General features: G+C 43.4%; 1 protein-coding gene across 2 annotated transcripts in view; it reads right to left on the reverse strand.

Annotated features, from left to right (window-relative positions):
- The window catches only part of LOC135900120 (uncharacterized), a 172385-nt gene that overhangs the window by 26566 nt on the left and 131526 nt on the right, over window positions 1–14293 (reverse strand). Inside the window, exons 151-177 of one of the 2 annotated variants that reach the window (XM_070530841.1) lie at window positions 14095–14240; window positions 13874–14000; window positions 13654–13793; window positions 13447–13564; window positions 13196–13347; window positions 12987–13116; window positions 12319–12464; window positions 12108–12219; window positions 11845–11996; window positions 11655–11772; window positions 11419–11570; window positions 7765–7885; window positions 7555–7703; window positions 7361–7484; window positions 7142–7293; window positions 6923–7043; window positions 6677–6828; window positions 6488–6602; window positions 4984–5144; window positions 4801–4921; window positions 4573–4694; window positions 3697–3823; window positions 2947–3092; window positions 2761–2884; window positions 2551–2696; window positions 2188–2314; window positions 1405–1589 (exon numbers count right to left, since the gene is read on the reverse strand). In XM_070530841.1, the coding sequence (XP_070386942.1) occupies window positions 1405–1589; window positions 2188–2314; window positions 2551–2696; window positions 2761–2884; window positions 2947–3092; window positions 3697–3823; window positions 4573–4694; window positions 4801–4921; window positions 4984–5144; window positions 6488–6602; window positions 6677–6828; window positions 6923–7043; window positions 7142–7293; window positions 7361–7484; window positions 7555–7703; window positions 7765–7885; window positions 11419–11570; window positions 11655–11772; window positions 11845–11996; window positions 12108–12219; window positions 12319–12464; window positions 12987–13116; window positions 13196–13347; window positions 13447–13564; window positions 13654–13793; window positions 13874–14000; window positions 14095–14240 (3686 nt within the window). Of the gene's footprint in view, window positions 1–1404; window positions 1590–2187; window positions 2315–2550; window positions 2697–2760; window positions 2885–2946; window positions 3093–3696; window positions 3824–4572; window positions 4695–4800; window positions 4922–4983; window positions 5145–6487; window positions 6603–6676; window positions 6829–6922; window positions 7044–7141; window positions 7294–7360; window positions 7488–7554; window positions 7704–7764; window positions 7886–11418; window positions 11571–11654; window positions 11773–11844; window positions 11997–12107; window positions 12220–12318; window positions 12465–12986; window positions 13117–13195; window positions 13348–13446; window positions 13565–13653; window positions 13794–13873; window positions 14001–14094; window positions 14241–14293 lie in introns of both variants that reach the window. The other variant, XM_070530840.1, reaches the window with a different exon arrangement.

Raw genomic sequence — 14293 nt, forward strand, 5'->3', positions numbered from 1 at the left:
GCAATCGGTAACTTATAAAACTACCAATAAACGTAATTGATTACATGTAAATAATTACACGTAATTTGATACGTACAAGTCCGGTTTACCATACCGTGGCTAAGAAAACATGACGAGTTGCACTCATTTGTGTATACGGCAAACTTCCCTGCAATTCTTTTCAGCTTTTTCTCTTGCCTATATAGCAGGAAACCGCATCCACAGCCAGAACACGCGGAATAAGACCTTGAAGTGCGTGCGCTTGTTTTTGCTGTTAAGAAATATTCTTGGCGAAACAAAAATAAGTGTTCAAGTGAATCACCCCGCATAGATACTCACTTTGCTCAACAGCCGGAGCTGTCTGATGAGAAAATTACATTGCCGGCGAAATTAAAAGGCTTGGAAGTGCAGCTTTCGCAACATGATGAGTTCACACAGCGTGCGAAAATATATGGCGGCACTAAAACAGCACAATTTGCCAATGTACGTAAAATTTTACATCGGCATAAATACTTCTTTTGCGGAAGTAAGTGATTGTCTAGGACACTTGCACCCAAGTAGAACGAACGTACTTGATGAAAAAGTATACGAACACCGCCAAAAAGAAGAAAAAAAGAAGAAAGGACTGCAGACTACACAGATTATTCTGGCTCTGAACTTATTTATCATGACAGCAGCAGTTCTCACAGCGCCAGCTTTCCACGAATACCTTTGCCTACTACTTCCACCAATAGTTTGCCTGCTGTGACGTCTGAAGTATATGCACAGACACCACCACTGCCAGTCTGTGTGGATCACAATACCCCTCACAAAGTGTCAAGTGCGAATGCTGCATTAACGTTGCGCGATAGCTCAGTGACAAGTGCGTCCGGCTCCCATGTGCATATGGCAGAGGCATGAGTATGATGCCCACTGGCGATAGTGGGCTGCTTTTTCATTTTTGTTTCTTCTTCGCCAGGTTGTGCGAACTCGCGAATGAATAGGTGGCCTGGTGATAGACGGAGACATAAAGCTCCGTTTCTAGTTCTGAACTGCTGTGGCAGTACTAGCACGTTTGTATATATATATATATATATATATGGTTGCTAGCACCCTCTTTGTTCTTAGTGTATTACAATAAATGGTAGCGAATTTTCAGGTTATAAAGGCAATAATGCCCACTTTACCATTGTTCTTATAAAGCAGTTGTGAAAACGTTCTTACACAAAATCGTGGTACTATTGCTAGACTAAGACCACATTTAGCCCATTCCAGCTCGATATAGTGCTGCACAAATTCACTCCGAGCATCGAAGTGCACATGCTCTACTCAATCAGCAAATAAGTGCCAGAAGGTTATACAAGCTTTCTTTGTGCCCGAAACTATTGCGAGCTAATGTTGACTGCCGGTGAACAACCAAGCGCAAGGAGCGCAACGTCAACGTACGGAACACAAGAGCAGTGTCCACGAAAGTGGAGTCCACGGAACTTGTGTCATTGCAGACCCATCCATATGCGTCGAGTATTTCGGTTGTAGCCGCTCTTATGTCGTGATGGTGGAGAACCAGGTCGTCGGGACTGCATATCCTTCCCATTTGCACCGTGACACAGAGCTCGAATGACTGCAAGGCACTGGCGAAGGCAAAAACACATTTCGTGTTTATGTTAAAGAAAAGCCTTTACAATGGAGCCCCCATATATTAACGAGAAGCTTACGCCGTTAGTGCATATGCAGTTACTTTTCTCAAGGATTCAAGTGAGAAAAAAAAAAACTTTTCCATAAGAGGCAAACTATATTATAAATACGTTTGCCTAAAGCAAAATAGAACTGCCGCTACGCAACGTGCAGTCATCGAGGCTCCGATTTGGTTATTAGTAAACATTAGTTACAGCAACCGCTTGAACGGACCTAGCCAGGCAGCTTCGCATTGAAAGCTTGGCTAGAAGCGAAATTACCGCCTTATCATTAACAGCGGAAGCAATTTGTGAAAGCAATTGAACGTGCTGTTCCACAAACGAACCTGTTGTTTGCGGCTGAGCCCGCTAACATGCAAAAGCTGCAACCCACGTTGCCCTGCTGTTTTCACTGGCAGCCCAAACATTTCCATATGAATGCGCTGTTAGTCGAGGAGTGATTCGACAATGCGGCTATAGTGACGGCGGACAGTGTCGCAAGGATCGGATATTACTTCCGAAGATATTAGGACGACCAAGTGCGAAAAGAAGATACCTGCACGCCATTGGACGGTTGTCGCCCACGAGCTTCCCGCTATCCAGTTTGGCGAACAACACACTTGTTACAAGTCCACGGCAAATCTTCAGGTTCTCCATGAGGTTTCGAAGAGTGCACTGATGCGCTGCGTAGCAAGGACAGTCACTCTCAGTGCGCACTTCGAAAAATAAAGCGTGGGAACAACCCTGGGGCTGTATTCACAAAGCAGTTCGAGCGTTAAAGTGATTTGTAAAGAAGAGGCGCCAGTCAATCGCAATCGCGTAGCGAACACGCTAGTGAAAGGTGCCAGTCACTGAAAAATGGCTTTTATCAGCGAAAACGTTTGCGAATTAGGCTCGAGAAAAGAATATTTTTACTTACAGTAGCTTGTGTGGCAGACCCAGCTGTACTTGCTTGGAAGAAATTCCGTGAAAAGCTTGACATCTTTTCGTTTGAGGTATTTGTTTAGCGGGGGACACATTTCATATATCTTGCTGTCCACACAGTCTTGATAGTCCTCAAGGCCGCTGGACGAGTGAAATTTCGCTTACATTCAGTTAGATACCAACGACCACGTGTCAAAGAACTTACCTACACGCCATCTGCATTTTCGCCTTGTCTTCGGGATAAAATATGTTCGGCGCGACGGCCAAGTCAATAAAGCCGAGGCATGTTTTGAGGTGATCCACAATACTGTGCGTTTTGCAGTTCTGATCTAGAAAATGAACCAAAGGCTGTAGCGGCAACGCCGCTTGAAGGATTTCTGCCTCCTCTTACCTTGACCACTCAGCGAGCAGGTCCAGCTGAACTTTTTCATGATGTGACGCGTCAACCGTCTCACCTTAGTTGATCGTACAAGTACCTTGGTGGCGCATACGCGCGACGTTTTGCTGAGGACACAATTCTGGTAGTGCTTGAGGCCCCTAAAAATCAATGAATTGCGCATGGTCCGAAATTGTTAACGAATAGACACATGAAGATTTCACAGCAGTGAATTAGGTGCGTATTTAGGAAAACAGAAATTTGCAGCTCACCGTAGTATTACTCAGCATAGTATGTTATTGGGCCAGTTAATACATGCTCATGAAAAATAAACGAGCATGCAAAAAGTAAGAAGGCAAGCACACAGCCACGTTGTCTTTCTCACCTTCGTGCTTTTCTCGCGCATTTTTATTCAGTCATAATAAACTAGTTTACATTAGTTGTTTGAAGGTTTAATCGATTATTTAGAACTGCTTATATAATAACGCACCCTAAGCTTCCACAACGACGCTTTTTTCAAAGCCTTAGATGTCATTACGACAGTTACTTTGTTTTTCAAAAATGCGAGATTTATCGCTTTCTTCACGACTATACTTGTTACCTTGGAGCCTTCTTGTACATATCAAGCACTGTTGAGTTTGATATCTACAGTACTTTATTAACAGTTGGCAACTTTGTGGCAAGCCCTGTAATTCCGAAGGTCTTTAGTTGTGATAACCTGTTCCTATTTATGAATGACAAAAATAACATTTTTTGAGAACTTACTCGCAGGCTTTTGCAATCGCTGGCTTACTTTTTTGCCCAGCATTAGGGATCACAATAAAATACATGATGCCGAGACAGCCTTGTATCTCGCTCAGAAGTTCGGTTTCGTTGCACGTAGCTGTCGCACCTGCGAAAAGAAACAGTGGTGCTAACTTAAAAAAGGACAATATGGAATTGTTTCGCTCCCATCCTAAAAATTATTCTTCAAGACTCCATCGGAAATTTTTTCGTTGATGAATGGGAGCTGCTTTTTTTCTGATTTCTATTTTTGAAACAATGAGAGTAAATTAACGAAAGCCACAGGGAAAGTACACCGGAAAGAAATTATACAAATGTGAATGTTGGGCGTGTCAAAAATTTCTTATTAGAAATTATTTCTGCATACCACACCAGCATGTTTTTAAAACAAATTTATGGTGCAGATATTCTTGTTTTTTTATCAAAAGACGAGCTAGCTTTTTTTTTTACCAGTACTTGACGTCTGCGTGACGCAATGCCTCAGTGGGTAAAGACTTCTGTTCCTGAGCATAAGGCGATTTCAATTTTTAGCCGAACTTTAACCACACATTAAGAAGCCCCTGAAGAGGGCACTTGCCCTATGCTATCCTGCATTCAGCACGAATGGAGCGTCGTAGCACAGACATTTTAACTGTGACGCTACTGCAACATATATCAGTTTCTTAAACAAAGCTACTGTCTCATGGGCTCAAGCTTATTACAAGGGTTTCAAGCATGCAATCGTGGCAAAGCACGCTGCCCACACAACGCGCTTTGATGATGTATACTTGTCGTCGTCAGCAACTATTTACTTTGAATTATCGCACCACTTGGGAACGTTACGAACTCACTACTCTCGACATTGAAAAGCAGGCTTACTGTGGTTGAATGCCTCGGAACAGACCCACTTGTAGTTTTCCAGGATGTCTTTATTGGGGGCAATTGAGATGTTGCAGTGGCCAAGGTTTTGGCGGAGACAGTGCTGAAACTGCTTGTATGCACTGCAATGTACGCATATTTTTGTTGAAGGACCAACAGTTGCCAAAGCGTGTGACAAAAATCAATGATTTAAACTACGTGTCTTGTCACCCAAGATATGCAAGTTACCTGCATGCCTCGTTGATCTTAGGGCTGTTGTTCTTTTTGCGGATATTTGGAATTAGGTTGGTGTCAACGATGCCCTGACACCTTCGCGATCTTTCTGCGAGAACTTTTGTGTTGCACGAATCTGAAATAAATGACGTTTGCATAAATACAAATATGAGAAATAAGCTGTCAGTGTTTAGTCACCTATATTTATAGGGTCCTTGTGTTTCAAGCAGGCCTCGTGCGTAAATTTTGCTCGCTTTGAGGCCATAGATGTTATAGTATTCCAAAGATGTACGCTTTTTGCCCGGCCACAAAGTGCCAGGTAGCTTCTTTTAAAGCAAGAATGGTATTGGTGCAAACCTCTGAAAAACAACAAGAAACCACTAATAATGTTATTGTTCGATTACTGAGTTTTCATGGCGCAAGGGCAAGTTCTGGCCACAGAGCGCCAAACACAGGGTGCAATGAGTTAACAAGGTTACATGAAGTCAGGATACAACATGGCTGTAAAAGGACCTAAAATCAGTCGTTGTGTAATTGAGTAAAATATATATGTACTAAATATGTGACAACGAATAATAATGTAGAGGTGGTGTCAAGGTCAAGGCGACAAAACGCTCGAAGGTCGAGGAGAATGAAGAAACAATTATGCTGGCATAAACAGCGGTTGTTAAAGCGTAAAAAAAAAACAATTCGGCGAACGGGCGCAAGCTGTACGAAACCAATGTATAGTAATACAAGCAGCAAACATTTGCCTGAATCAGACGCTATGGTGGAGTCATAGTACTGTACAATTCGGAGGCATGCAGATGATACCGTCTTAGGCCTGATTTTACCAGTTTTTACCTATTAAACATAGGACCTCCTCGCAAAAAAGGCTGCCTGTCTCAGCAACTTCTCACAGCATTCATCTCATTTACCGTGAACAATAGACTATTCGTGTTTTCATTATATTTTGGATGTTGGAAAGCTTTTATTCTTCAAGAGCGACCTTAGTGACTGCACTTAGACACATACAAAGGCCAAAGTAAACGCTCCGAAATTAAGTCACGTGAAACACTTCTGCTTCCGACATGGCGTTTCGTTTGTGAATTTAAGTGTGGCCGAAAACAACTGGGAAACAAAAGAACGAAGGCAAAGAACCAAAGCAAAAATTAGTGAAACATGGCTTGTCATTGCTACAACAAAAATAAGCAAGCTAAATGGCGCCCATATCGGCCATGCGCATCGAAAAAAAATACCATTTCACCACAAAATTACGGGGTATTTAACATTGGATTTAGGTTAGTACCTTCTAGCATGTGCGTGTTCGGCAGCACCACGAAAGATTGATTTCATTGGAGCATCAAAGCTTGCGGCATCTCTAAGGAGGCGGATATACAGGCTAAATTGAAAGCTAAATGTGACCACTACAGACATGCACCTTTACGGGCTGCGCGCTCAAAGGCAGCGACATCTGACATGCTCTGAACATTAAAGTCGGAGCATATTCATTGCAGTTGAGCATACGAATACCAGAGGCGGCTCCCCAGCAGTCGCTATACAGAAAGCTAGAAAAACAAAAGAAAGCACTTTCACTTTTGTTCGGGCAGCACGTACCTTAATATTCTGCATGGCCATTGTTCCTAGACTGTCGATTCCATAATAATGGTATTCGCAGAATTGCCCTATGAAAGTCCTATCTTCAAGGATTCAAACCACCCACCTGCAGACCACTGTACTGCTGTCTGGATCCCTTGCTGCGAGCGGAGATGATGATGTGAAATTTAAATGCAGCTCGCAACTTTTTGCGTGTGCCATAACGTGCCTCGCGGTGCAATCTGAAATTCAAATAAAGCAGTATGAAAAAAAATCTTCCCACATGCACAGTCCAAACTTATAAATCTGAGTGTACCAGTAACGATATGCTCCTGGCATATCCACTTGTGCTTGTCGTACAAGTCGAACAGGTACTTCCTAATTGATGGCTTTTGCACGACGGTGGTATCGTAACCACAATGTTTGCTTATTTTCGAAACCACACAATACTTGTAGTCCTCAAGTGCACTGAAAGATAGTTAAAACCATCAATCATTGCACGATTAATGCTAAATTGTTCAGAAATGTAGCTGAAACGACATTGTTGCCGCTTTCCACTTACGAACATGCCAGCTTCGTATCAGAAGCGTTGTATGCTCCCAGAACTTTAGGCCTCACAACAGTTTTCACGAAGCCCAAACAATGCTTGAGCTCATCTTCAAGGTGTTCTTCGTTGCAGTCACCTTGTAACACCACAGGTCATCGTAAATGTCAATAAGGATTGTTGTACATGTTGCAATATAGTAGCGTTTTACGTTGTCGTATATTTCGTGTTACTTACCACTTCCAATTTTCTTGGAGCTGCAGTACCACTTATATTCATTTACCTTGTTGTATAGCAACATCTTAATTTCTGGTGACGCAGTGATGTCTTTACTCCCGCAGATGGTTGACTTCATTTTTTGTATACATTTGGAATACGCAGCAAAGCTCCTTTACGAAAAATACCAATAACTCGAATTAGAAACTTACAAACCCCTTATATTGTAGATGTACTTACTCGCAAACGTAGCTGTACTTGAGTGTTTCGAATGTGTTGTCAACATATGGAACGACTCCAGGTATTAGGAACACTTCACACTGCTTCAGATGGACGGTCAGGTCGTCGACGTTACAAAGTGTACCTGCTAGGTGAAACCAACAGCGTTTGGTTGTGACGGGTCCTTACAATTTCAAGATACTGTTTCTACTTACGACTTTTCTTTCGTTCACACGTCCACAAGTACTTGTGGTATAAGTCTTGCGTGTAAAAGCTAATTTCTGATATTTCCGACAAAACTTTCGGCTCTTTGCAAACAGAGCGAATGTTCAGGTCGATGCATTCTCTATATTGCTGAACAAAGCTGAAATCAAAGAAGGTATCCTGCGTCAATTGCTTTCACAGTGACACTAACTCGGGCTCACCTGCAAGCTATGTTCAGAGCAAATGAATCAGACTTTCGGAGGTTGTGAGGATCTCCAATGCCTTCGATGAAGCCCTGACATTCCGAGATCGAAGGCAGAATGTTCTTCACAGTGCAGTCCTCTGAAAGAAAGGGCAGTTCATTACTCTATCACATTAACATTCCGGCGTCGAATCGACATGCAGACGATGTAAAAGGAGTTCACGGTATAGCAAGACAGAGTAATAATAATATTTGGGGTTTTACGTGCCAAAACCACTTTCTGATTATGAGGCACGCCGTAGTGGAGGACTCCGGAAATTTTGACCACCTGGGGTTCTTTAACGTGCACCTAAATCTAAGCACACGGGTGTTTTCGCATTTCGCCCCCATCGAAATGCGGCCGCCGTGGCCGGGATTCGATCCCGCGACCTCGTGCTCAGCAGCCCAACACCATAGCCACTGAGCAACCACGGCGGGTATAGCAAGACAGAGTGCGTGCTGTGTTTGGTAATGGATTATACTGCGGCGCAGAATAGTACCCATGTTCACACGTATACTCATTTCTTTTCTTTTTTCTTGTACGAAGTTGGGCCGCTGCCGCTGTTCACATATTATGCTTTTGTCTCATTTACTCTGATGCCCCCTCACTAAATTCCCTATACAGGGTTTTCCAAATAAGTGAAAAAAATTTTTCAGGCCACTTAACCTCTAGCAGCACCCCGCTTTTCTTGAAAAGGTGTATCGCACACACACACACAAAAAAAAAACAACAACAACAGATCAATTCCACTCTGTGAAGGTGGATGAACAGCGGAGCTGTGTATAACTACAAATAATATAAAACAAAACAATATAACACAAGTATGCACGTTGTTATTTTTATTTGTATTTACGTTTACCTCGTGACCACAGTAATTATGGCTTTATGGTCACTATGATAGACAGCCATGGGCTCTCTGACAACACTGGAGATGTTCTTAGCACACGCTAGGTGTAAGCACGACTTATGTCGCGTCGCAGAGACATTGGTCTTGGTGTAACATTGAAGGCGGAACCACTTTCCGTCGGAACGAGACACCCACAATAATATCACCCACAATAACGATAGGATTGAGGTCCATTGGAAGGATCCAGCCAAATGTGTCGATCATAAAGTCTTCAAGGTCCCTCTCTCACCTTCCAGGATAAATGTATACGGTGGCGAAAACGACTGCGTCCCCAGTCTGTATGGCACACGCGTCGACACATTCCACAGCAAGGCTTAGTCGTCGGTAAGGAATAGGACGCAACGGCCGCGCTGTCATTGTTTGCGTAGACCGCCATCACCAGTTTTGACCCATCTGGCCTCAAACACAGCTGGGACACTTACGCTGATACGATTTTGCGTTATGCTTAAGCTATTTGAGCTCTATAGACACCGACATCATTCTTGCCCACGCACATCACGAAACTAGCCTAATACCCCTGTCACACGGCATGTGTAATGTAATTCCCAGCGAATGAGATTACGTCTTAATGCCATTTCTGTTGCTTCCACACGGGCATAGCGAATGACATTCATAGCTAATGGCATTTGCCCATTGAGTTTCCCGAACCCATGCAAGGACGGCTTGTGTAGTCTCGACTGCAGGGACTTGGCAAAAAGTTACGAAATAGATAAAGCAAAACGAAATGTTATCAGAGTAAAGGTTGTCATAATTGTTGTTATGAACTTTTTAATGACGTTGTGACGTACAACACGATAGTTGAAATAATTTGCGCAGCTATATTCTTGTTCCCAGTCTCTGACGAGACGCGCGCGCTGCTGAAAGTACGGGAAGAGCACATCACCAATTTGTGCAGGGCGAAGCGCAACCTGAAAGTATACATGTCGATTGCCGAGTGCCTGCGTGCGCAAGGTGCCGATAAACATCGCCATCAATTGCGAATGCCACTTTGTATACTCATGTAGACGGGGAACGCAAGACTGCAATGACATTCGGTATGAATGTCCTTACTGTGAATGACATTACACGGGCCGTGTGATAGTGATATGTCATTGTCCCGCAATAATTCTGGCGAAAGTGGCAAGCCGCACTCCCTGTGACGAATGATGTGAACAGTGCCGTTATTACGGCAAAAATGCGTATAACTACTTTGATGCAAGATCATGCGAACTGAATAACCAATATGGTAGCATCGGGTCGCTCGCTCGCTAAAAACCTTTGCTGACCTACACACCGGACTGGATGTACGCGCTAGGTTGTTTTGCAGCAAAGAAGTCACGCATACAACGCTTAAAACCTGCAAACTCTTGGAATTAACCATAGCTGAACTACTGGATATGCCGAACGAAAAAGTGCCAAAAGTGACATCACGTGATGTCGCTTTCTACGTCACAAAGATATTTCAGCAGAAGGCGTCACGTTATGCCCTCGAGGGAAATAGCCGTAGACGAAAGTAACAGTACCAACACCAAAATCTCCTTCAAACGAGACTGGCGGAGAGAGGTTGACCTTTTCAGAAGCCTAAATACGAATATCGACTTTCACCGCTCCGCCACAACCACTCTGCAATACGTGTCATGGTAGTCAACATTGTTCCTTTCTACGAATTGAGGCACTGATAAAATACTTGCGTTATAACTTAAAGAACTGATTCCCCCCCAAATTCGCGTTTATGGCACTAAAGGTTTTTTGTGATAACATGCGTTTCAATATTTATTGTGATTGCTTCGATCTATGCTTTCACGATATACACATATATATGCTGCCTTATGGGCAACATGCTAATGCTTACTTATGTACAAGTCTCTTAGCTGCCTTGCATAAGCAAGATCGCTACAAAAATTCTGCGCCTTTAATGCCAATGAACTTGTCGCTCATACGGAGAGAATAAGGCGTGTACTCAGCAAAAATCACCAAAACGGAAGCGGAAAAAGCTTTTAAGCCGTCCTGCACCCGCTGTACATGTTGAATACCCCGCCCACGCTTTATTTTCGGCACCAGTAGCAAACCCTCCAGCTCGCTGTACGCGCGATGCATATTTTGTACTAGATGTACTAGAATCAAGCTTTCGGCTTGGCTCGCTCACCGAGCACACAAATTTTTGCTCGAAGTACGAAGTCAAAGCGAGAAGTAACAGTAGGCACAGTAAAGCTCGCAGTGTTATGCGCAGTGCCGTTCCGAGTACACATTGGCAGCGGTGTCCGTATGAAGTCCGTCGTTTATACAGCCCTCCTCTCCCGATACCAAGGTGTGCTTTGGCCAGGGCCCTACTCGGGTCCAAGCTAACACAAGTCGGGCGGCTAAAACACCACATGCGGGCCGTACGAGGTGCGGGTTTTCGGGTCAGCCGAAAGTCGTAAGAAGGCAGGCAGCCGTAAGGAACGGCATATGTCCTGCCCAGATACTCGGCGTATACGGTGAACAATGGCCACTAAGCAATCGTGCTGCACCCTGCTCTCTCCTTATACGTGGCTATCTTGCACAACAATCGTTGTCGCTTAAGTTTCTCGGCGGAAGTTGTGAAATGATTTTTTTAGACAATGTGAGAGGCGATAATGATATGCAGCAATGACGGAGCAGTGCTTCCGTGTCCCCTGTCTTTCCCCTGTTTTTCAAGCTCCTCAAAAACTATCCCCAAAGAAATCGCCCGCCATGAACCATGGCAAATGAACAAAGTGACGACTCACCAGGTTTTGTGTTCAAGTCACAGACCCAAGATAAGTTTCTTGGTACGCCTACTGCGTACTCTTGAACGGTTTTGTCTTGCAAGATAGGGCTAGAAGCGTCACAAACCTTGAAGATCTCAGAGTGCACGCAGTGTCGGTAATTGAAAAGTCCACTGAAAAGCGACGTGCATCGTTTTATGCCAGCGCTAGAGTCTTTCCTTTTTACCATTTTCGTTTTGTATAATAGGATAAATTACCCGCATGCTTGCTTCATAGCATCAATGTCTCCACTGTCTTGAATGCTGTCAATCAGCGCGTAATCGACGAGTCCCTTGCATTTGTGAACAGATTCCAGAATTGTGTTCTTGTTGCACTCTGCACAAAATCGGTTATTGTACAGCATTAGAAATGCATAAAGAAACACATATCAACTGCTCGTGCACGCACCTTTGACGTCAATCATATTACATAGGCCCATAAATTTTGATACGATCTCAGTTGTATAATAGATGATATCCGGAGACCGCATCACAGCGTCGTCTCTGCGACATTCAGGACTGGTTCGCATGCTGAGGCACAGCTTGTAGTCTTCTAGAAAACTGTGTAGAGATTGAGCATACATTGGATTGGTACACCAAAGGTTTGTTTTAATATGCCGATGTACATGGGGGGGGGGGAGGAGGAAGGAAGGATATTAGCTCGGTACTTACGTGCAGAGATACTCGGTGTTTAGCCCCATGACGGAGACGTCAAACTCTTTGTTTAGGAGCCCCACACATTTCGCCAAATTTTTCTTCAGTTCCTCTTTGTCACAGTGGCTTTCTAAGATAGGAAAGCAAACTCACCAGGTCGAAGCTAAAAATTCATCGATCCCCACAAAAAAAGGTCGTAAGGGAAGAAAATATTCGGCGACACACTCACGAGGCTCGGTCGTATTGCACGTCCAGTCGTAGAGATTGTAGTAATTCCTCAGGTATTTTGTGACCTCATTACTCATGGGAACAACCTTGTCTTCACACACAGGAGTAAGCCGTGAAAATATGCACCTTTTGTATTCGCGAACGCCACTGAAATATAAAGCATAATTGCGTGATTGCTATAAACTGCAGCACTAATTACGTTGACTACATTTTGCCTGCTTAACGGCATTATTTATGCCTGACTTTATGCCTGACCCATATCACTTTCGCGGTTTATTTGAACGTCCAACATTGCAAGACTACCTTTGAACCAATCATTCTTCAATAGCAAATAAGAGGCAAATAAATTAACACAGAAAAATTAGGAATAAAATAATATGAATGCAAAAGACGTGTTATCTGAAATCCGGGGTCAAAATAGCGGCACACATTTCAGATTACCGTGGCTACAACTTACAATATCTAATAGGCTGAAGGAACTGATGTCAACAATTGCTTTGAAAACATAAACGGAAACTAAGAAATCGTTCTTGGATGAGAATTTCGTCATCACTGATATATTTTCCCTTTGAATGTCATGAAATCAAAGTAGAGACAATTCTAGCGCTATCGCAGGTTTCATAGAGGTAAATAGTACTGCAAGCAAAGATAAATTTACATTAGTCTTACCTGCAGGCGATGCCGAGCTTCACTTTATCATATGGGTCATCAGCGAAAGGAATAACTCTGTACTCTATTATGCCTCCACATTCGCTGAATGCTGCCACGAGTTCCGTTTTGCTGCACATGGCTTCGTTCACTGTAACGGTAATAGCGTCACTTAAAACCACTCTTTTAGTCACATTTTAGTTACTTTATTTAACATCTCAGTGGTGTACCTGCATTCAGATCCTTGGAACATATCGTCTTGTACACGTCAAGAGCATTTGAAAGGTACGAGTGGACGCTTTGGTGGCTAGATGCAACCTCCATTTTTTCGCATAAAGGAATGACTTTCTGCTTGACACAGTTTCCAAATATTTCGATTGAGCTAAGGAATACAAACGTCACAGAAAAAATCGTTATAAAATTAATATTGTTTACACAATGCAGAACAGCGCAACAACCAGCGCTAGCATTGCAGACATACCTGCAGGCTTGTATGAGATCACTGTTGTCAGTGTATTTTAGGAGAGGCTCCACGTCAAGGTCCCAAATTCCGTCGCATTCACGTAATGCTGAGCTAAGACTGCTTTCAGAACAGTTGTCTGTAAAATACGAATACACAACGTAAAGATGCATGAAAGAGAAGACAGAATTTTGATACGATGGAAAATTCCAGCAAATGACAACTCACTCGTGCTAATGAAACGGGAGTACTTTTTGACGATCTGCACAGGATTTGCCAGGGACATCTGCACTTCTTGCGACATCTCAGCGCTCCCACAGGCCAGCTTTGTCACTTCTTGGATGCAGCCCTTGTAGTTGTCAAGGTACCTTAACAAAAATAATAAAGCAAGATCTGAGCCCACCTGCTTAAAAAAAAACCGGCTACGCTCATTTGTATCATACGTTACCTCTGAACAGCAGGCAAGTCTAATTCGGTAGTGTCGGAGCCCAAGTTTGGAACAACTCCATAACTGATGAATCCAAGGCACTGTTCGTACAGCTCAGACAGCGTACCAGAAGAACACTGTGGCTTATCTGGTCGCGGAAAAACAACAGTAACCACAATTTTCAAGGTGTTATCCTCGTTTAGATCTCATTGGCAAATGCGGAAAACTATTATAGTGCAGACCTGGCATTAAGAAAGAACAGTAGCTTTTGTAACTGTCGTTGAGGAGCCCTGTGTGTCTTCGAATGCGTGCAAGCTTGAGTACTGAAGGGAAGAACCGGCATTCTTGAAGCTGGCTTTCTACGCATGTTTGGTGGTCCAGGTAATACCTGCAATAATGAATAGTGCACGCGGCTCATGGTTATGGCTAACAAACATAAAA

This window comes from Dermacentor albipictus, chromosome 1, assembly GCF_038994185.2.
Source record: "Dermacentor albipictus isolate Rhodes 1998 colony chromosome 1, USDA_Dalb.pri_finalv2, whole genome shotgun sequence".
Taxonomy (NCBI): Eukaryota; Metazoa; Arthropoda; class Arachnida; order Ixodida; family Ixodidae; genus Dermacentor; species Dermacentor albipictus.